A 22,039-nucleotide genomic window follows, 5' to 3' on the forward strand; every position below is an offset into this window, starting at 1 on the left:
TACGATGTGGTGGTACTACAGTAACTAATACTCAATCATTATTCACGTCCCTCCTTTTGAAAGCAAGCTCTCCCGGTACACCTCGGCTGCTTCAGCCATGACGGCTCCTCATGTGTCAATGCCCCGGTTAATGCACCAGTGTCTCCATCATCGGTTGACCCTTACTCGAACTCCTTTACTGGTTATACAACGCCGGCCTACAAACTACCATTATATCGAAAAGCGTGCTGTAAGAGAGAATTCCTCCATTGCAACAGCCAAAATCACCTCTGTGTCTGGAAAGATGGCATCGCAGAAGGATGGCCCCAAGCCAAAGCCAAAACCGTCAATCCCGAGGCCGAGTTCAAGGTTGGTTAGCCATTCTACCATCACGGGGGTACTTCAGCATAGAATACTCAGAATACCTATACCACCGGATATTGCTATATGTAGCTATGTATTTGCGAGAATTGATAGCTAATGAATCTTAGCGTAGTACTGATCTCACCCAAAAATGAAGTACTTTTGCTTCATCGCGTCAAAACATCTACGTCATTTGCATCAGCTCATGTCTTTCCGGGGGGCAACCTATCTGATCAAGATGGAAAGTGCCCACCAGTAGAGGATCCAAAAAGGCATGATGATGCCATATGGTATAGAAATGCAGCTCTACGAGAGCTCTTTGAAGAAAGTGGTATCCTCCTCGCCAAGGATCAGAATTCCGGGAAGATGTTAGCAGTCCCAGAACACAAAAGGGAAGAGGGCAGAAAGAGAATTCATCGCAATGAAGTGACTTTCACCGAATGGTTGAAGCAACAAAATCCTACCGCAGTTCCAGACACAGGTTCGAGCGCCAAGCAGACTCCAATACCTCCTTGTTGTGTAGCCTCTGCTAACCTTTTGCCCTAAAGAGCAATTGATTCCGTTCACACGATGGATTACTCCTACAAATGTGCCGAAGCGATACTCTACGCAGATGTATTTGTACTTTTTGCCATTGCCTCTGGAGTCGGACAAGTCGCTCCTCAGCGAACTTCCCGCGGAAGGAGAGCGGGAGGAAATCCAGATCCCTACAAGTGATGGCGGTATTGAAGTCACCGAAGCTAGATTCCTACCAGCATCTGAATGGCTCCGGCTGGCAGGCAGTGGGGAAGTCGTCATGTTCCCACCACAGATTCTCTTGTTGCATCTGGTGTCACAGTTCCTGGATCAAGCGCCTCGGATAACCAATTCTGTGGACGATTTGAGAAGACGACGAGCGGAGCTAGTTGATTTTGTCCATACGGGTAGTCCCCCCTGGACGGAGAAGTGCATATCCCCCAAGATGCTCAAAATGTCGTCCGATGGACGAGCAGTCCTTGCATTAGATCATCCCGGGCCAGAACTGAAAGGTACGGATAGACTGGGCGAGCCCGACAGGGTTGTACTGGTGAAGTTTGCAAAGGGAACAGCCCGGCAAGTGGAGGTGCGGTGGAAGAAAGACGTTTTTGCAGAGGATAAAGAGCGAAGCAGTTTATGATCGTTATTAAAAGCTCAAACGCTATCTATGTACATACTTCATACATGCATACAATATCCTTTATAATTACGGAGTACGTACCTTGAAGGCTTGAAGATAGCAATAAATTACACAATACACCAGTCAAACAGGTACTGTACCAACCCCAAACCGGTAACCCTATAGCCACCAAGCCCCACCAGCCACTCAACCACAGCCACACACAAGCAACATCAACCCTCGACAAAAGATCACATGACCCACACAACCATCGACTAAGGAAACGCCCAAAAGAGTCGCGGAATTTCACGACCGTTCAACCCGCCAGCGCACCTCCAATTTTCCACCGTCGTCAACCAGACTAACAAACCGCCAAAATGGAGAACGAAAAGGGAGAGATTGTCGATCTGTACGTTGCACTGCCCATAAATCCACTCAGTCTGTGACCTGGTTTTGGTTTTGGGATACAATTTCGGATATGAGCAAGAAGAAGGTGAATATGACTGCGAATTCGATGGAACAAAAAGTCGCCGATTCAGAAAAATCACCCACCACGTCGCAATACAAGCGACTTATATTCCTTCACTTTTTATCGGAGGCGCAGCATATTCTTCCAAATCTCCAAAAATATCCGAAATTCCCCAATGACCAAACCACACACATGGAACCCAACAAGCCAAACAGAATTAATCTCATGATGATGAAACTAACATAACTCTCTTCAACCAGCTACGTGCCCCGCAAGTGCAGCGCCACCAACCGCATCATCAAGGCCAACGACCACGCCTCCGTCCAGATCTCCATCGGCAAGGTTGACGAGAACGGCCGCTACACCGGCGAGAACCAGAGCTACGCTCTTTGCGGTTTCATCCGTGCCCGCGGTGAGAGCGATGACTCCCTGAACCGCCTCACCCAGCGTGATGGATACATCCGCAACGTCTGGACCGCCTCCCGCCAGCGGTAAATATGGACTATTTAATTGGTTAAGGTGTGCGGTGTGATTTGGTCGATGGTAAGACTCTCCGGTTCATGCATCATTTATGGTTTTTTTTTTTGGAAGTGTTAGAGGCTAATGGGGTCTTTTGTGTGTTGTGCAGGCTGGTATACCAGTTCCATGGGTATATCGGATATGATTTAAGATAAATGAATGAAGATATTTCATACAGACCAGTCAAATCAATCAAAATCAGTTCATCAAATTTCATTTTCTTTTTTTTTTATCTTCCTTTCCTTGAGTGTTGGTTTGTTGCCCGCTAGGGTTTTGATGTGGTGGTGCCTGCTCTGTAAATCCGTTTCCTACTCTCTGTTTCCTTATTCTCCTGTTCTTCAGGATGCTCAATCGGCACATCAAGGCCTCCTCATTCACAGATTGGATGTACAAAACATCTATCTGGCCCCCATGAGCGAGGAGGTAGAAAGTAACATCCATCCGCCGAATATCACGTCCGCCTACTGAAGAGCCACTGTTGCAGAGCCGTGCGCTGGGGCACAGATACGGGTGGGACATACTATCAGTATTTGTAGATTTTCTATCTGTCTGTGTTGTTGAATATCAAGTAAAAGATTTCATAAGAAACTTTTCATTTTACTTCGGGAATTCGTTGTAGCGTGTCTCATTCAATGCGCATCATAATTCTTTTTGATAGCTCTAAACACATGATATCATTTATATGATCTGAATCTTGGGCTTTTTAATAATATCCATCAATCTTTATAAGATCGTCTAATCCTTCTCCAATCTAACCGCTGGGTTGGTCTCGATGAAGTTAAGGTCGACCTTATGACCCAGGAGTTCTCGAATGTTGCTGACACCGTATCTGCGGGGCTTGTTAGCGCTTGATTCATCAAAATTGTGCACTGTTCACTTACTTGATCATGGTAGGTCTCTCGAGACTCAGACCCCATCCATAGACTCTCATATCCTTGGGCAGGCCCATAGGCTCCAGCATCTCCGGACGGAACATACCGCTGTTACCGATCTCAACCCACTTACCCAGGCCCTCGTGGTAACCGAAGATCTCCATGCTAGGCTCGGTGTAAGGGTTGTAGGCGGGCTTGAAACGCAGTTGGTGGATGCCCATCTTAGCGAAGAAGACCTCCATAAATCCGATCAGACCACCCAGGGTAAGACCGAAGTCGGCAATGACACCCTCGATCTGGTGGAACTCAGCCAAGTGAGTGGCATCAACAGCCTCGTTACGGAAGACTCGGTCGATACTGAAATATCTTGCGGGCCGTGGGTTGGCAGCGAGCTTGTGAAGGACATATGTCGAAACTGACGTCGTGTGTGTGCGGAGGACCAACCGTAATGACTCGTCTGCGCTCCAGGGATAGCGGTAGCCAATCGAACCATACTTGCCGTTCTCGTGAACCTCGCGGACGTCCTCCCAGTATTGCTTGTAGTCGAGCGGCATCTCCTGGGATGCTGCAGAGGCGGGCTGAACGGATTTCGGACGGTGAGGGTCGAACTCGGGATCCTCACGAGGGGGGTCTGCCTTGGGGGGGTCTGAGATGTAGAAAGTATCTTGAAGGTCACGAGCGGGATGTTGCTGAGGAACGAAGAGAGCATCGAAATTCCAGAATCCGGTCTCCACGAAGCGGTTGGTAGGCATCTCCTCGAAGCCCATTTCAAAGAAGATATTACGGAACTCCTGACGGACCTTGTTGAGAGGGTGGAAAGCACCGGAAGAAGTGGGAGCACCCTTAGCCTTGAAGTTGTAGGGCTTAAGTTGAGCCGTCTTCCACGAGCCGTTCATGAGCATCTCAGCAGTAAGGTCGGTCTCCTCCTTAACAAACTCCTTGGCGAACTTGGGCCCCTTGGAGATCTTGAAGTTAAGCTCCTTCTGGAAGGCGACCAACTTTCGACGTTTCAAATCACCGAGGGCCTTCTGGTCCTCCAGGGTCTGAGTCTTCTTGACAGTCAACAACTGCTCACGGGTCTCGTCCACGATCGAGTCAGTGTTTGCCCGCAGCAATTGTCCATCCTTCTTGATCCAGCCCCTCTTGAAAGCATTTCCCTGACCAACTTTGGCGTTGTCCTTTCCAACAATACCAGGCAAGTCACCGATCTTCAACCCCTCCATAGCAGCCACAACGGCCTGGAAAACCTTGGCTTCATGACTACCATTGGCGGCGATTTCTTCACCTTCCTTGGTCAGTGCGGCGACTTCACGCTCAATTGTTTCATATTCGACCATCTGTCGTGAGGCCAGACGATCAAGCGCACTCTTGACATTCAATGAGGGGTGGGAGGGGAAAGCTTCGCTGGAAAGAATCGGTGCGTCGGACGCGGACAGGGCGTCCAGTAGGGGGTTCGTCAGATCGGACGCCATGGCTGCAGTCGTGGACCACAGGGAAATAGGCGGGGGGCGTTAAAGGAAAGGTGCTGGAAGAGCAAATCGAGGACTCGAATTATGCAACAGATACTGCCCACTTTCCGAATTGTGACTCTTTGGCGGCTCTTGTGTGGTTACGGTAAGTGACGCGGACCATAGACGCCATCCCGTGACTTGGCTTTTACCTTTACCCCGCCGTCTATCAATCAAGGATCTTTATCAGGAAAGCTAGTTGTATACTTCCTATAAAAGCCCTTTCCTCCGAATCCCTCTCGTGTATGCACGATACGCGTAATCCATTACATATTGTCCATATAACCGAGAGGGACATATAGTATCATACCCCTAACATTCAATTATCCTATGAATACTGATCCCTACAATTCAGATGTGTGCCGACGGGGACAGATTTATATCATACATTCCTCTCACCTGAGTCTTCACCTGCCCTCATGATCTTAAACAGATGATCGATCATCCAGGTGAATGACAACGATCGGAATCCTAGATTGCGTAGATATCAAAGTCACAGGTATTGCACAATTGCCAATCTTACGGTTCATGAAACTGCAAAGCAAAAATACATCGCGCATGCCTGGGGATGTGGAGGATGATCATTAATTTGCATATACTGTAGCTCTAGACCATCTGTAAACTGCAAGGGGTGGTTGGAAAGGAATGATATTCAAAAGCCATGTATGGACAACATACTTAAATTACCAAATGAAGGGTCATCTGTCCACTTATGCTCAAGACGACAACCCCGGCATTCCACGGTGAAATGCAGTCATTGTGCAGCAAAAGTTACTTGTCAGGTGATGTGTTGTTGACGATCCTAGATGCTAACCAACAACTTGGAGCCTGTCTTTTTTATAGACGTTCGGAGTAACTGGGTGTAAAGTAACACGGTTGTGCGTGGCGTTTAATATATACTACCTGAAAGGGCGCTGCTTTAGTGGTCGATGGTCAACTGCGTAGGCTGTTAATGCCAACTAATATATAGTGTTAGGGAGTCCGATGCCTACTAGTATATTGCGTGTAACAATAAATTTGAAACAACTTCTCCATGCCGGGGTTGACTTTGTCTGACCTCAATGTAGAGATCCAATTTGGTCTGTTAACCGGGTAGCCCTAACATGTAATAGAATAGCTATGATTTTGGATACACAGCGTATTGCAATACCTACGGAGTGGTAAACTGTCATGAGACACTTAACCTGAATAGACATTATATATCACTGGCGGCAGTGGCCCGGGGTGCCACCGCAATTGGCTGTCATCCCGAGGCTAAGACCAGAGAGTATGCCAGATATTGATTAAAGAAGGCTTTAGGCCCATGCACCTCGACTGGCGCTGCATCGGAACGGCAGTTGCTGAGCACGATGGATCATTTTTCGAGACAGAACCGCAACAGATATTCCTTTCCCATGTCAGAAATTTGGGTCCAGTTAATATCTTGTGGATTTTGAGTAGACACTACCGCAGCATATGCTAGTTAGTCTCTTAGTGCTACCTCGTTATGATTGCCGGTGCATACTACCTTGGACTCTTAAATTGCCAGGTCATCGCTGGCAAAGTTACTAATAAGCAAATGAAACTAACAACAGTAAGCAGGACAACCAAGGAGATTGTGATTTGTCCACGCCTTTCATCCAACCGGGTACTAGTTGGCTTCTGAGTCCGAAGGAAACAGCCTCCCCAAAAGGGCATCTCGTCAGCCCTTTAAACCTCGACGGGATTTTTTACAACCTCGCATGAGGGATCTGGAAGAGGAATGGACCTGGTGGAACCTTCTCAAGCTATCACGTCCATAATTGGCTTATAAGTTGCTTTATGGGACCCGCACGCAACCGTTAAGTTCTGGACTTAAGGACGCCGTCGATGTTCCGGGGGGACCTTAGCGCTGTAAGGGTGATACTGGTATTTCTATTACTCCCGGATGACTTAGGGACAAGAGTTCCCTTCCCCCACCGTTTGACGGTGATGCCTATCTACCTAAAGGGTGCCACTTTTTTACTAGAATGGTTCGCAAGATTTAGCCGATGAAGCTTTTGTTTGGAACCTCCCCATCACAATTAAAGCGAGGACCAGTGAGATCCATCCGAAGTTACCAAAGACCTCAATAGACTTCATTAGGAACCAAAGGTGGTGGAAGTTGACGAGGAAGATCTCATATACACGTGGATTTTAGGAAACACTCATGTGTGTACCTGGCCGTGGGTATTGTATGTTATACATACAGCATACAATACCAGTATGCACCGAAACCCTCCACTATCATTTAGGTAAGAAAGAATGATTGATCAACTTGAAGGCCCTACCTAAAGTTGATGTACACTGTATGTATGTTGTATGTACCCTGTAGGGTGAGCTTTTCAAGCTTCGAGTCCAGGTCCAGATACCTGGTTTCTTGATTTCTTCTCGTCCTTGATGAACTTGGCTTTTTTTTGTTTTTTCGTTTTTTTTCTCTCTTGCTCTTCCCCGCTCCTTCATCTCGATATTCTCCGCCCTTCGCCCGTCATCCTTGTCCGTAACCCCCCTGACCACAAGTGGTAAGTAGTGTGATAGGTAATAACCGGGGCCAGCACTACCAGCTAGAGCCACCGCCATACGATCGCCACTAGTCCTGGAGGTGATCACCACAATCCTAACATAATAGGATGACGATGAAACAAGGATCAACATGCACACACAAATACACACACATACACACGCATATCGGTCAAGAAATTCATTTCTTTTTCTTTTTCCCTCCCATATAATAATCGACAAGGTATCCCCTTGTTTACCTAGTTCCTATTCTAATGTTGATATGTCGTACTATTATTAATCTTCGGTACCTTGGAACAGAACCGAGGGACAAAAGAAAAGTGATTGGCTCTGGTGAAAGGTAATTCGGAACAATCCCCCTTAACAGGGAAAATATCGCCAAAAAGGAACCTTGGATAACTCGGAGTGAAAAACCCAGCGACCAGGAAATAAAAGCGGATGGATCGGTAGTTAAATTGACAAGGCATGATGGAGGCTAAGAGGATGCCCCGTGCACCACGACGCAGAGTCTCACAAGTTACGCCTTGTACACCGTGGGTGTGGCGGTTAACCAAGGTGTCGAGAGTGGCTTAAAAGATGGGTAGTGGATTCTAAAGCCCACGCACTAACTTCCGGCATATCCACACACCCGGCCAGTCACAGGTCAGGATATGAAGGGTCGGAGTGAGACACGCACACAAAAGCCAGGAAAGACAACCCTCCACTTGCTGCTATTATTACTTGGTGGTCATTTTATTTGGATTCTATTGCACCATTCCCCAAGCTCTAAGACTTGGAGCAATGTTAGATGGAGTCTATTGTGTGAACTAAATGTATTATTATTAGTAGGTAGCAGAGACGAATCTCCACAGGGGAAAATGAAGTCGACCATTGGAAGAGAGGCAAGCAAGAAGTGTCCTGAGGCAGCACCAGGGAAGAGGTAAAGTATTTTCCTTTCGGTACCTGGCCGGACCGAAGGTACACAGTACAGACGACGCGATACATAAGAGGAAGAACGTTGACGGTGAAGTAGAAGAAAATATCCATTGGCTATGTAAATTTACAGCTAGGAATTCTTGATGGCTTAAATTCTTGAGTGCATCGAACATGTATTACTCTTTTGCTTTTCTTTTTTGGAGCTGTAGCATTTTCTCATCTCATAGGGTTACTAAACCACTCTATACTCTACCCAACTAGTAACAATACCCACCACAGTGGACGGTGATTCAGCAGGTCAGTGGAAGTCAAGTCAAGTCTAATAGCATTATTCCTCTTTTTTTCCTTGTTCCCCCTCACAAGTGTCGTAGTTCTTTCTATCTTCTCTTTCTTTCACTCCGCCCCCTTACAAAAGTCCACAATCCAGGATTCTGTCATTTTCTAAATCGGACCCTCTCGGAGGAGGGCATCGGATACAAAAAATAAAGAAGCAAAAAGAACAAAACGAAAAAGAAAATAATAAGGGAAAATAAAGAAGAAAGGAATTTATTCCAAACGAGCAAACAATCCAAACCAAGAACCCCTCTCCTCCATAGATTCAGACAGCGAGAGAAAAGAGGGAGAGAGAGAGTTATTGATGATTTTCCCGTTAATTACAGTATTCATTTTTAGTTTTGTTAGTTATTAGTATTCTTTTTTTTGGCTCTTTTCCTTTCTAAGGAAAGGTCCTCTTCCGTGCGCCCTCACTCCAAAAGAAAAAAAAGAAAAAAAAAAAAAGGAAAAAGAAATCAGCCAAACCAAACCAAACTGAACCAGAAAACTTACGCTTACTGATCTCTTTCGTTCTCTCCACCGAACCAACTGCTCAAACTCACAACCACAATCTCAACCTCCGTTCGATAATCCTAAACTCCCCTTTTCAGTGGGTTTCCCCTTCGACTGACCGTCTCCCTATTCGTTTTCCCTTTTTTTTTTTTTCCCTTTCTTTTTTTTTAATTTCTTTTTGCTTTCCCTCGCCTAGACAAGACGGTCTTTGTCTGCTCGGTCGCTGCTTTGTCCCCTTCGCCTTAATCCTCGACCGTCCATCGGAAACCCTGTGCTCGCTCTCCACAAGGACACCCCCATGTCGCCTTAGCAGATTCGCCCGATCATTCGTGTCAGTAACACGGCTTCCCGTCAGGTAGGTTAGGTTCATCTTCAAACGACCTTCGGATCGTCCTCCTCTTTTTACCCCATCGTTTAATTTTCACGCTGCTTTTGCTCCTCTGTCCTCCTCGTCCATTCCATACCACTTTCTTTTTTCTTACCTTCCCCCCCCTCTGTCCTTCACCCAATCACCAACCGCTAGTTACTTGGTGATTTTTCCCTTTTTTGCTTCAATATTCTTTTTTATTTCCTGTACCATTCCCTTCACCAACTCTATCTTTCTTTTCGGTGATCGTTTATATCTTCCCCTCCCCCCTTGACTATTCACTATCCGAGTATTATCATATAGACTCGTCCCTCTATCCCGATCATCTGGAATACGCCTCACTCCTTTTTCATCTTCCTTTTGCCCTACGGGATTTCTTTCATGTTGCCCTCCCTTTAAAACTGTTAACTGGACCGGGATCTTTATCTCTTTTTCTTTTGGGATAGCGTCTCATTCTCCGTGTTTTCATATTTAGACGAATTTTGCACGAGCGAAAGGAGAACAAGAAAATTCTTCACAGCAACACTACTTATGTCCCGTTTGTGATTGAGTCGTCCTAGGCACAATGGCTGGCGCGGACGAAACGCTCGCGGCCGCTGCTGCCATCCTTCGGGGTCTTGCCCGCGAAACCCCTCGCTCCGGCTCCGCTCCTCCCTTTGATTTTCCGCTATCGCACGCCTCATCTAATGGCTACGACACCAAAGTCACCAAGCTACCGGGAGATGCAAGTTCGTCAAAGGCAGCCTTTGAAAATGAGTTGGAGGCGTTGGTTCGTCGAGTTCAACGACTGGAATCACAAGCTGTCAGTCACCAGACTTCCCCCGGAACTTTCCCTGAATCCTCCCAGTCTTCCCTCGGCTCTACTGAGAGGGAAGCTGACTTCTTGTGGTCTTTTGGACTTTCTCGCTCGTCGTCCCAGCAACTTTCTAACTTCTCTTCCACACTACAGCAGCAAAACTCCCATAGACCCCACCACCCAAGGCGGATAGAAGAGCCCGATGAGGATATTGAGGAGGAGGAGAGCGACGAAGATGAAGACCTGGACTCGAGGACTCGACTGGTACGCGAGGAGGACATCAGTTATCTACGAAACCATGTTCAGAAACAGGCGGAGGAAATAAGCTTTCAGAAAGACATTATCGCTCAAGTTCGTGATGAATTACAACAGCAGGAAGAGCAAACGCGACGGGCTCTGACCAAGGTTGAAAACGAGGATGTGGTCCTGTTGGAGCGGGAGCTTCGCAAACACCAGCAAGCCAACGAAGCTTTCCAGAAGGCCTTAAGGGAGATCGGTGGCATCATCACCCAGGTCGCTAACGGTGACCTGTCAATGAAGGTGCAGATCCATCCTCTGGAGATGGACCCCGAAATTGCTACATTCAAACGGACGATCAACACTATGATGGACCAGCTGCAAGTGTTTGGTAGTGAAGTGTCTCGAGTCGCACGAGAGGTCGGAACGGAAGGCATCCTTGGTGGCCAGGCCCAGATCACAGGGGTCCATGGTATCTGGAAGGAGCTTACGGAAAACGTCAACATCATGGCCAAGAATCTCACGGACCAAGTGCGTGAGATTGCTGTGGTCACAACAGCTGTCGCTCATGGTGATCTGAGCCAGAAGATTGAAAGTCGGGCCCAGGGCGAAATCTTGGAACTGCAACAGACCATCAATACCATGGTGGATCAACTTCGTACCTTTGCCACAGAAGTTACACGCGTCGCACGTGATGTCGGTACTGAGGGTGTCCTGGGTGGACAGGCTCAGATTGACGGAGTGAAAGGCATGTGGAACGAACTCACGGTTAATGTCAACGCCATGGCGAATAATTTGACAACCCAAGTGCGAGATATCGCTACAGTCACGAAAGCGGTCGCCAAAGGTGATTTGACGCAGAAGGTCCAGGCCAACTGTAAAGGAGAGATTGCAGAGTTGAAGAATATTATTAATTCCATGGTGGATCAATTGCGGCAATTTGCACAGGAAGTCACGAAGATTGCTAAAGAGGTCGGTACAGATGGTGTCCTCGGTGGTCAAGCCACGGTTAATGATGTGGAGGGTACATGGAAGGATTTGACCGAAAATGTCAACCGAATGGCCAACAATTTGACGACTCAAGTCAGAGAGATCGCTGATGTCACTACTGCAGTAGCAAAGGGTGACCTGACTAAGAAGGTTACTGCGAATGTCCAAGGTGAAATACTGGACTTGAAGAGCACGATCAATGGCATGGTGGACCGACTCAACACCTTTGCCTTTGAGGTCAGCAAAGTTGCTCGTGAGGTCGGCACGGACGGTACTCTTGGTGGCCAAGCCAAGGTGGATAACGTGGAGGGCAAATGGAAGGATCTTACCGATAACGTCAACACCATGGCCCAGAATTTGACATCGCAGGTACGGAGTATCTCAGATGTCACTCAAGCCATTGCCAAGGGTGATCTCAGCAAGAAGATTGAAGTGCATGCTCAGGGAGAGATCTTGACGCTCAAGGTCACAATCAATCACATGGTTGACCGACTCGCTAAGTTTGCAACTGAGTTGAAAAAGGTCGCGCGCGATGTCGGTGTTGACGGCAAGATGGGTGGTCAGGCTAACGTTGAAGGAATTGCTGGAACATGGAAAGAAATCACTGAGGACGTGAATATTATGGCAGAAAACCTCACGTCCCAGGTGCGTGCATTTGGCGAAATCACAGATGCTGCGACAGATGGCGATTTCACGAAGCTTATCACTGTTAATGCTTCTGGAGAGATGGACGAGTTGAAGCGGAAGATCAACAAAATGGTTTCCAACCTCCGGGATAGTATCCAGAGAAACACCGCCGCCAGGGAAGCAGCTGAGCTTGCTAATCGTACCAAGTCTGAGTTCCTGGCCAATATGAGTCACGAAATCCGTACACCCATGAATGGCATCATCGGTATGACGCAGTTAACGCTAGATACGGATGACCTCAAGCCTTATACCCGTGAGATGTTGAATGTCGTGCATAATCTTGCAAACAGCTTATTAACGATCATTGATGATATACTTGATATCTCGAAGATCGAGGCAAACAGGATGGTTATCGAAAGTATCCCCTTCACAGTGAGAGGAACCGTCTTCAACGCATTGAAGACACTTGCGGTGAAGGCAAATGAGAAGTTCCTTAGCTTGACCTACCAGGTCGATAACACAGTACCAGACTATGTCACTGGTGATCCTTTCCGTCTTCGTCAGATTATTCTTAACTTGGTGGGCAACGCCATCAAGTTTACGGAGCACGGAGAGGTCAAGCTCACGATTCGAAAGTCGGACCGGGAACAGTGTGCGGCCAACGAATACGCCTTTGAGTTTTCAGTATCTGACACCGGAATCGGTATTGAGGAGGACAAACTTGATCTAATATTCGACACCTTCCAGCAGGCTGATGGCTCAACAACGCGCAGGTTTGGTGGAACAGGCCTTGGTTTATCTATCTCGAAACGCTTGGTGAACCTGATGGGTGGTGATGTATGGGTTACGTCTGAGTATGGCCATGGTAGCACATTCCATTTCACGTGTGTTGTGAAACTCGCCGATCAGTCTTTGAACGTCATTGCTTCTCAGCTGCTGCCGTACAAGAATCACCGCGTCCTCTTTATCGACAAAGGGGAGAATGGTACACAGGCGGACAATGTCATGAAGATGCTCAAGCAGATGGATCTGGAGCCATTGGTCGTTCGAAACGAAGATCACGTTCCGCCCCCTGAGATCCAAGATCCGTCTGGCAAGGAGTCTGGCCACGCTTACGATGTTATTATTGTGGATTCAGTTGGCACGGCACGGTTGCTCCGGACGTTTGATGACTTCAAATACGTACCGATTGTCCTGGTCTGCCCGTTGGTGTGCGTAAGCTTGAAGTCTGCCCTGGACCTCGGAATCAGTTCGTACATGACCACACCATGTCAACCTATAGATCTCGGTAATGGCATGTTGCCTGCGCTTGAGGGCCGCTCTACTCCTATTACTACCGACCACTCCCGTTCCTTTGACATCCTCCTGGCAGAGGATAACGACGTCAATCAGAAACTGGCCGTTAAAATCCTAGAGAAACACAACCATAAGGTCTCCGTCGTCAGCAACGGCCTGGAAGCTGTGGAAGCCGTTAAGCAACATCGGTACGATGTCATCCTGATGGACGTGCAGATGCCCGTCATGGGTGGTTTTGAGGCAACAGGTAAGATTCGTGAATACGAGAGGGAATCCGGTCTCAGTCGGACGCCGATAATCGCCCTTACTGCACACGCTATGTTGGGCGACCGAGAGAAGTGTATACAAGCTCAGATGGACGAATACCTCTCGAAGCCATTGAAACAGAACCAAATGATGCAGACCATCCTCAAATGTGCTACACTTGGTGGTTCGCTTTTGGAGAAGAGCAAGGAATCGCGAATCTCGAGTAGCGGCGAGATGCATCCGGTTCATCACGGCCCCGACGGCAAAGGCTCACGTCCGGGCATGGAAGGTAGATCTATCACTGCATCGAGCACCGTTAACCGGGGAAGCCTTGCAAGCCCCAATGTCGAGAAGGCCGAGGACCTTTCCATGGAGCGGGTAAGTCAATTGAATCTTCCACGTCTGAGCAAGCGTACTGATCTAACGAATAAGCAGGCATTGCTGCGGTCCAATAGCTCGTGAAACGTTCTAGAAATCTGCCTTCGCTTCTTTTTCGTTTCCTTTCATATTTCAAGTGGCTTCGATGCGAACCTTATATACCCTTTTCATTTGCGCGCCCGTAAGAAATGCTTCTTGTCATGGTTGACCTCCTCAAGGTGCCTTTGTTTCATTTTGGATTTTTCTTTTCGGGGAAACTCTTCTTGATTCTCACCTCACTCCCTCCTACTACTACGCCTCTCGCTTATTATTCCCCGATGATCTAGTCGAACTTACTGTTACCCTGCATATGTTTTTCACTGGATCCATGTTGACTGTCTCTGCCTATGGCCATGTTTTCACTTGTTTGACCATATCATATTCATCATGGTTTTTTTTTTTTGATTTCGGTTGTTGCTATGCCAGCTGTTTTCTGGTGTAAGGTGTTGGGCGTATGGAATCACTGGTAGGGTTCTTCCGAATAAACCTGCGGCATGGGATAAAGACAAATACCGAGCAAGTTGAAGCAACCGTTAGAAGGGAGCCAGTATCCCTCGCCATAACGATTGCCGGATTCTCTTGCGTATCGTGCAGTTGATCTACCAAAGCTCCTTTCTCTTTTCCCCTCCATCTCACACGCATACCATTGCGTTGGGCCTTCTCATTTTCCGTTCCTATTTGTATTGTATTTAATCTTTGTTTTCTCCTCATATTAGCAGATGAAACTTTTGGCTTGGGGTCCTGGAAGCTCTGGATCTGCAACACTTCCTCCCTTCATATCTCCTTACCCTCTTCTTTTCGGCGTGTATAAATTGTTTTTCTGGAACGGCTATGCGATTACTGTCCTCGAAAGGAATTACACCTAAAGACTTTACGACTAAAGTGACTACTACACACCCCTGTCGGCCTTTTCTAGTACGCTTATAGACTACCAATAGTAAAAACGAAATATCATTCAGCAAACATCTACCATTCATCCACTAAGATTAAGGATATAAACGGTCGACGGTAAAGACTCTGTAAGCAACATGCGCCTGCATGCCTGGGCCACTTAGATACTCTCAAGAACAAAACAATTACCTCCTCGATACCTTACAATTTTCATTCCTCATCTTCGTCCTGATCATAGTCCGGCTCGAAAGGCCTACCGGTTGTCTTGGGCTTCTTACCCGTCTTAGGCTTAGTGAAATTCCAATGCTTTCCTCCCTTTATGTGCCAACGGGGATATGCCCTCTTTACGAGGGTTGTTTTAGGAGGGGGGTCATCACCGGGAGGATCATCACCTGGAGGGTCATCTTCAGGAGTTTCTGTCGGAGGGACAGTTGGTACGGTCGTTGTTGGCTTCACTCCTTCCTCTGAAGAGGATGAGGGTTGGGTCGGTGTGACACTGCCAGGTGGCGAAGCGGTGGGTACCGGAGGTCCGGGGGGTGAACCAGTTGGGGTCTCCGTTGGGGTCTCCGTTGGAGTCTCTGTTGGTGGCTTGGTGGTAATACCAATCGGAGGGATTGGTTTGGTGGTTGGTTGCTCGCTTGTTGGAGGTTGAACTGGTGTTGATGGCGCCGGTTTAGTCTCTTCCGGGGTGCTTGTCGGAGGTTGCTCACTGGGTGGAGGTTGGACTGGAGTACCCGGTGGAGACGCCGGCTTGGTTTTGGTTGTTCCTGGGGTGCCTGGTGGGGAGGCTGGATGAGTAGTTGGATGCTCACTAGGTGGAGGCTGGACTGGAGTACCTGGTGGAGACGCCGGCTTGGTTCCTTCTGGAGTACTTGTCGGAGGTTGCACACTAGGTGGAGGTTGGACTGGAGTGCCTGGTGGAGACGCCGGCTTGGTTTTGGTTTTGCCCGGGGTACTTGATGGAGGAACTGGTTGAGTAGTTGGGTGTACACTAGGTGGAGGCTGGACTGGAGTGCCTGGAGTGCCTGGAGTGCCTGGTAGGGTTGCTCCTGGAGTGCTTGATGGAGGAATGGATTGGGTTGGTGGAGGCTGGACGGGTGTGCTTGGTGGCGGCATAGGCTTAGTTTCACCAGGGGAGCTTGACGGAGGAATTGGTTGGGTAGTTGGGTGCACACTGGGTGGAGGTTGCACCGGCGTGCTGGTTGGTGGGACCGGCTTGGTTTTTCCTGGGGTGACTGGGGGAGGGATTGGCTTAGTTTTCCCTGGGGAGCTTGATGGAGGAGTTGACTGGGCCGGTGAAGGCTGCACTGGGGTGCTCGTCGGTGGATGGATGGGGGTGATGGTTGAAGGGACGGCGCTGGTAGGCTGAGGCTTCACCGAGGAGGATATAGTCGGAACAGGTACAGTGGTTGATGCTGGCGGACCTCCGGATGTTGAACCTCCACCACCGGGTCCCACGGGGATGGTTGGGCATGGTGATTGACCTGGTAGACTGGGGCTGGGACCGGGACCGGGACCGGGACCTGGTTGGCTACCGCTTATACCACTTGTTTGACTAGTTCCAGCTCCTGGTGTGCCAGGCGGCACTGGGAAAGACGGGGAAGGATGAGGTTGAGTTACACCTCCACCGCCACTTGGAGTGGGTGTCGGCACACATGCCGTTGCAGTCACAGTGACGGTCACTGTTGTAGCGGCAGGGCATGAGGGGAGCGAAGGGCATGGAGAGCATGGCCCTGCAATCCGAATGGTTAGCTGCTTGGGTCAATAGAAATGACGGATCTGGAGCGGCGATACCTGGGTAGGATGAACTAGGGCGTGGGCTGGTGGTTATCCCGGATACTGTTGGCATCGAGCCTGAGGGTATGACACCAGCTGTCACTCCATATACAAGGCTCCAGGAGGCAACAGCCAGAGTAACCAAACTCATCGCGGGGGCCATTCTGGATGTCAATCAATGTTGACAGAAGGGGCAGAGACTGAAACAGCAGATGTGCCGCAGAGAGGAAGCAGTAAGGGAATCGTAAAGTACAAATACTTGAGCAGTATGCCGTGCTGGATGCATTCATGATGATCGTTGTATGTCATTGAACAAAGATGTTGCATATGAGGCGTGTGCTCTCCCCGGAATTGAACGACCGTGACACACCTGTGAGTCGTCATGGTGACGGATAAATTTCTTGGGCATGCTTGAGAAGATCAAAATCCAATCCCAGGATGGTAGACTGTGAACGGAAGACTTCTCCGGTGTCGAGATATAAGCGTCGTTATGACCATCTTCCATGGCTTGACGTCCCGGGACTTTTATGGCCCAGACACTTCTTGTCATTTCCACAAAGAATGTAATTGATGATTGCTAGACATTAACTTTTCCCGCTAACTTTGCTTGCTAAGATCTATATGTGTTTCGCGTGCCATTTCCTTCAAGGTCGTATCATTAAGTAGTAACGTCATTCTTCGATCAAACGAGGTTTCGCTCCTTCTCTTCAATGATTCGCTTCGTCTTTTTCGGATTTAGGTTCTTCATTCCGCAACTCAAATGTAACTGAACCGCGAGAGAGCTTCTCCAAGTTGGTACTGGCTTCAGTAAAGTGCCCAGGGCTGACGCCAGCCAACGTGGATTATTTTCACAGCAGTAACACAGGCAAGTCCGACTGCATAACAACAGGTCGTGAAGACAATGAGTCCCCAATATTCTCCGTTACAACGTGATAGGATCTCACCAGCAATCGGGATACCAGTAAGGGTGCTGCAACAAGGCATCGTTAGCTTCCTACACTCGGCATCTTCCATGCACGGGCAAGACACAGGGAGCTTTCTTGACTTACCCAAAGCTCACAATTGTGTATGATGTAGCATAGTATCGCCCATAATTCTCGATTTTGCAAAGTTGAGATATACAAACTGGGGTGAGGCTGATGTTACTGCCACTCGCAAAACCAAAGATAACGCTGTAGACAACCATAACTGGCACACTATCGCCAGCAGGGAGCCAAAGACATGCATTGCAGACAAGACATAAAGCAACAGTGGCAATCAGGGTGTTATAGCGTCCTAGGGAATCGGCGACAAAACCAGGGATCCATCTTCCGAAGAACGATCCTGCGTTAAGAATCGCCAGTAACTGATACGAAAACTGGCTGGACACACCGTGGGCCAACGCGTACGAGGAAATATAACTAATTGGAACGAAGAGACCCCATTCGACGAAGAAAATTCCAGCTGTTGTGAGAGCGAACTTGGGCTCCCGAAAGATGCGGAAGTCGGGGAGTACATTCTCTTTGGAAGCCGGCTTCTTGGGTAATCGGGACTTGACCAGCAGGCAGGAAATGATCACTAGAATCAAACAGATTAGACCAACCACACGAGTGGCCCAGGCGAATCCAATCATCGGAAACAACTTTTCGAGAATGAGTGGGAACGTAACACCTCCAACAGAACCGCCTGTTGCAGCAATGCCTGTCGCAACACCACGCTTCTCGTTGAAGAAATGGCCAATTGCAGATATGGCTGGCGTAAAGATTAGCGAGGCCCCCAGGCCCCCAGTGACACCAATCACAAGCATGAAGTGCCAGTATTGGGTGCAAAGTCCAAGAGTAGCCATCTGCACAACGACTAATACTGATCCCGCAAAGACAAGAAACCGCGGGCCTTTGGCATCGAAGATCGGACCAATCTGGACACCGCAGAAAAAGGTGAGGAAGGCGTACATTCCAAAGATCCAGCCAGTGCTTCCCGAGCTATAATCTTCGAGCTGGTGGTTGTCGAGGTAAGCCTGAAAAGTTCCGATGGTATTGACTAGACCCAGCGCGGCAAAAAGGCCCGCCCAGCTACCAAACACTACTAGCCAGGCCTCTAGCCCGCCTTCAGGGTAAGTATTCCCATCAGCGTCAGTGGTTACACGGCTCATAGGGGCACTGTGCGCTGAGTGGTCGGTCTGGGATTCGAGGGATGGCCTGTCATGACCATCCTCGAGGGTCGTTCGCCCTTCCGGTGGAAGATCATAACCAGGTTGTGCCGCTGGCGGAATCCGATACCCGGCGTCTTCAACGGAGCTGAGAGGTACATTCGGGGCATCAGTCGATGGTTTTGCGGACAATCCGAGAGGTGCCACATCCAGGGGAGTACCTTGGGTGGTAGAAACTCTGGAGCTGTCTTGTTCTATCGCGCCTGTATGAGAATCGCCATGGAGTCTGACGTTGGTCGACATGTTAGTAGTGATATAGGGCGGAAGTGGACCGCGGTTGACCTTGATTCCGCTTTTCCTCTTCCTCTCGCTTCTGTCCGAACACAAACCAAGAGAGAGACAACGGCACAACGCTGGTAGAAGCACGTTGGTTAATAAAGTAGACAATTACAAGAAAAGAGGAGTACGGAGGAAAATACGAGCGATTCTCGGGCAAAAGTGGTGGGAGTTGAAGTAGGTAAGCCCGAAGAAAAAGAAACCGGCCACCGCTCGTTCTTGTAATTAACTCCAAAGGCAACCTGACTTCTTGGCCGGTGGAGTCTGAGTCAGTTTTCCCCGAGCTGTTCTCCAAGAGGAATGGTTCTCATTGGTGTGTTGTTCCTTGTTCACCCTCTTTAAGAGATTTTAAAGCCTTTTTTCCCCGCGGCCGACAAGCAGCACTAGCCGGGATCAGGAAGGTCCGTGGAGTGCAGTGGATATATGCCAGCCCTGCGAACCCTACAAAGAACAAACCGACCTAGTAAATCAACAAACAGATAGAAGGGCATAGGCGCGATGCTAGGGAAGTGTGAAAGGGACAGAAGTTTTAAAAATCAGGCATGGTGGAAAGAACGAAACTGGTAAAAAAGTGGGTCCCATTCTAGTACTCAACTTCATAGAGGACAGTAGCATTCGATTCCACGACCACAGGTGAATGAATCATATCCACACAGAGCGTGCTCCCCCATTTTGCGGGGTGGTTTCGTTGGAGACTCGGACATGTCGATTCCATCAGAGCCCAAAAACATATTGACGGATCTCCTGGGCATCAATGCGCGTGCGGAGTAGAGCCGAGGGGGTCTCTCGACCTCTTTCTCAGGAGCCATAGGGGGCACTGTGGCATTGTACTCTTGTCAGCAGCTGTGAGCTGCATCACTGGAGTCCAGTTGTTGCATAGAGGTTGGTGGCATAACTTTGAACCAAGTATAGAAGGTTATCCCTAGATAGAACTTAGGCAAGAACACGTGATAGGCATGTGAGGAAGGAGACTCCGACGGGGAAAACAGCACTAAAACATAACTCCTTGATTTTGTCCTTTTCAATGTTATAACAAGATAGTTTATACTCAAAGGAATACATCTGATATATCCTTCTACATAGAGACAGCTTTGTAAGAAAAACTTTTTAAGAAGAAAGCTTATACTTTTGGGTAGTAGTTAACCGTCTAGTAAAGCTCAGTAATATATATATATAGTTATATATTGATTATTACCTAATTATATACTAGGCTTTATATAGACTAGTGTAGGAAGATAACTCCGGAGCGGGAAATAGATCAGTATAGAGCTTAGAACTTTTTATAGATTGCTATAGATTTCTTGCCCGTTACTTCGGGGGGTACACTCGCTCATTTTATTCGCTCCTCAATCCACTTCGGCGACATCGGGGGAACCCACTACGTTCGAGGGCGCTTATATATATAGATATAAAAAAGAGTTGTGGGTAAGTAAAATATTATACTGGTAACTGGGTTGACATTACGGCTCGAACAGAATTGGATACAACCTTGATAGGCTCTTTGTGCAGAGGTCTAGTCGTGTAGATCCCTGTGGAGTAGATTCCCTTAGAGATTATATGTAAATAAAGTGGCTAGCTGAAGTTGATAGATCATAGACTTCAGAATTAGATTTACCCTAAGTCACACTGTCACACATACGTACTCTATCTTCCCCAGCGCCGCATTCAGATCGCGCCAAACCAATCAACATTAAGAAAACTCCCCACTTTTAATGATTACCAGGGAAGATGATTGAGGAATACTATCGAGATATGTCGCAAGCTGCCATGAACATGACTGGATTCCATTGACAAAGGACGGATCAGTTATGGTCCATAGATACCTTTAAATAGCGCATGAGGTTGAGGTGTAAATTGGAAGTTTTCAATCCCTACTCTACCTCCATACGATATTGGATGCTATTCGAAGGCCGGCCATGTCTGACACACCTTCTCTTCATATAGCCTTAATCGCCGAACAACGGTCGACCTTCCACAACCAAGGTTATTCAGAAGAAGAATGTGCGGCTTTACCACACAGCGGTGAAACCGGTAGTGTTCTGACTACCCTGCGAGAACTTGGGCATCATGTTACCCTAGTACCAGGAGTCCAATCCCTCGTCAAACACCTAGCAGCTGGCACATATAAGGATTGGGATCTGGCATTTAACATCGCACAAGGATTTCATGGGTCATCCAGAGAAGCCCAGGTTCCAGCGCTGTTAGATGCCTACCAATTGCTATACACCTTTTCTGACGCTGCCACGATGGCACTTTGTCAGAACAAGGTCCATACTAAGGTACCGCATCTCTTAGGTCGTTACTTGAAGACCACGGCCCTGCTAACTAATCTGGGCACATAGATTATCCTGGCTCATCATAACATACCCACAGCTCCATTCTCGGTGATCTCACGGAAGGATCAGAACCTGAGGCTTGAGAATCTTGACAATATGTTATCGCACTACCCACTCTTTTTGAAGCCAGTTATAGAAGGATCGCCTAAGGGGATCGACAGATTTAACAAAGTGACAGAACCGGCAGAGTTAGAATCGGCAGTCAAAAAGCTACGATCAATATTCCCTGACCAAGATATCTTGGTGGAACCTTTTCTGTCAGGACGGGAGCTTTCAGTGAGCATCCTAGGAACTGGTGTCCAGAGTTGTGTGGTTGGCGTAACGGGGTTTCTGTGGCAAAATCCCTTCAGCGACAGGAACGGAGAAAATGAAAGCTCCAGCAGTTTGGAGTTTGCCAGCAGAAAAAGCAAGTCTAGCGACGCAAACATGCTGGTAGTACGTCATGACCCTGGGCTTATGGCTGAGCCACAGGTCAAGGTTGCCTGTCAGGTTGC

General features: G+C 48.2%; 5 protein-coding genes across 5 annotated transcripts; 2 read left to right on the plus strand and 3 right to left on the minus strand.

Moving 5' to 3' along the window:
• Window positions 1-3,200: 3,200 nt before the first annotated feature.
• AO090120000226 (phenylalanine--tRNA ligase subunit alpha) lies at window positions 3,201-4,809 on the minus strand (the record flags this gene model as incomplete). Its single annotated transcript, XM_001823914.3, has 2 exons — window positions 3,201-3,294; window positions 3,347-4,809. The coding sequence occupies 2 exons, from the start codon at window positions 4,807-4,809 to the stop codon at window positions 3,201-3,203; spliced, it is 1,557 nt and encodes a 518-aa protein (XP_001823966.1).
• Window positions 4,810-10,034: 5,225 nt separating this feature from the next.
• tcsC (putative two-component osmosensing histidine kinase (Bos1)) lies at window positions 10,035-14,123 on the plus strand (the record flags this gene model as incomplete). The annotated part of the gene is made up of 1 exon (XM_023237655.1): window positions 10,035-14,123. One exon carries the CDS (start codon window positions 10,035-10,037, stop codon window positions 14,121-14,123), a length of 4,089 nt encoding a protein of 1,362 aa, XP_023092464.1.
• Window positions 14,124-15,179: 1,056 nt separating this feature from the next.
• AO090120000229 (putative extracellular threonine rich protein) lies at window positions 15,180-16,896 on the minus strand (the record flags this gene model as incomplete). The annotated part of the gene is made up of 2 exons (XM_001823916.3): window positions 15,180-16,702; window positions 16,764-16,896. The coding sequence occupies 2 exons, from the start codon at window positions 16,894-16,896 to the stop codon at window positions 15,180-15,182; spliced, it is 1,656 nt and encodes a 551-aa protein (XP_001823968.3).
• Window positions 16,897-17,549: 653 nt separating this feature from the next.
• Window positions 17,550-19,176, minus strand: AO090120000230 (MCT family MFS transporter; the record flags this gene model as incomplete). Its single annotated transcript, XM_001823917.1, has 2 exons — window positions 17,550-17,715; window positions 17,795-19,176. The coding sequence occupies 2 exons, from the start codon at window positions 19,174-19,176 to the stop codon at window positions 17,550-17,552; spliced, it is 1,548 nt and encodes a 515-aa protein (XP_001823969.1).
• Window positions 19,177-21,125: 1,949 nt separating this feature from the next.
• On the plus strand, window positions 21,126-21,516 carry AO090120000231 (uncharacterized protein; the record flags this gene model as incomplete). The annotated part of the gene is given in 2 exon segments (XM_023237656.1): window positions 21,126-21,488; window positions 21,505-21,516. 2 exon segments carry the CDS (start codon window positions 21,126-21,128, stop codon window positions 21,514-21,516), a joined length of 375 nt encoding a protein of 124 aa, XP_023092465.1.
• Window positions 21,517-22,039: the final 523 nt, after the last annotated feature.

This window comes from Aspergillus oryzae, chromosome 5 (assembly GCF_000184455.2).
Source record: "Aspergillus oryzae RIB40 DNA, chromosome 5".
NCBI classification, from domain to species: Eukaryota; Fungi; Ascomycota; class Eurotiomycetes; order Eurotiales; family Aspergillaceae; genus Aspergillus; species Aspergillus oryzae.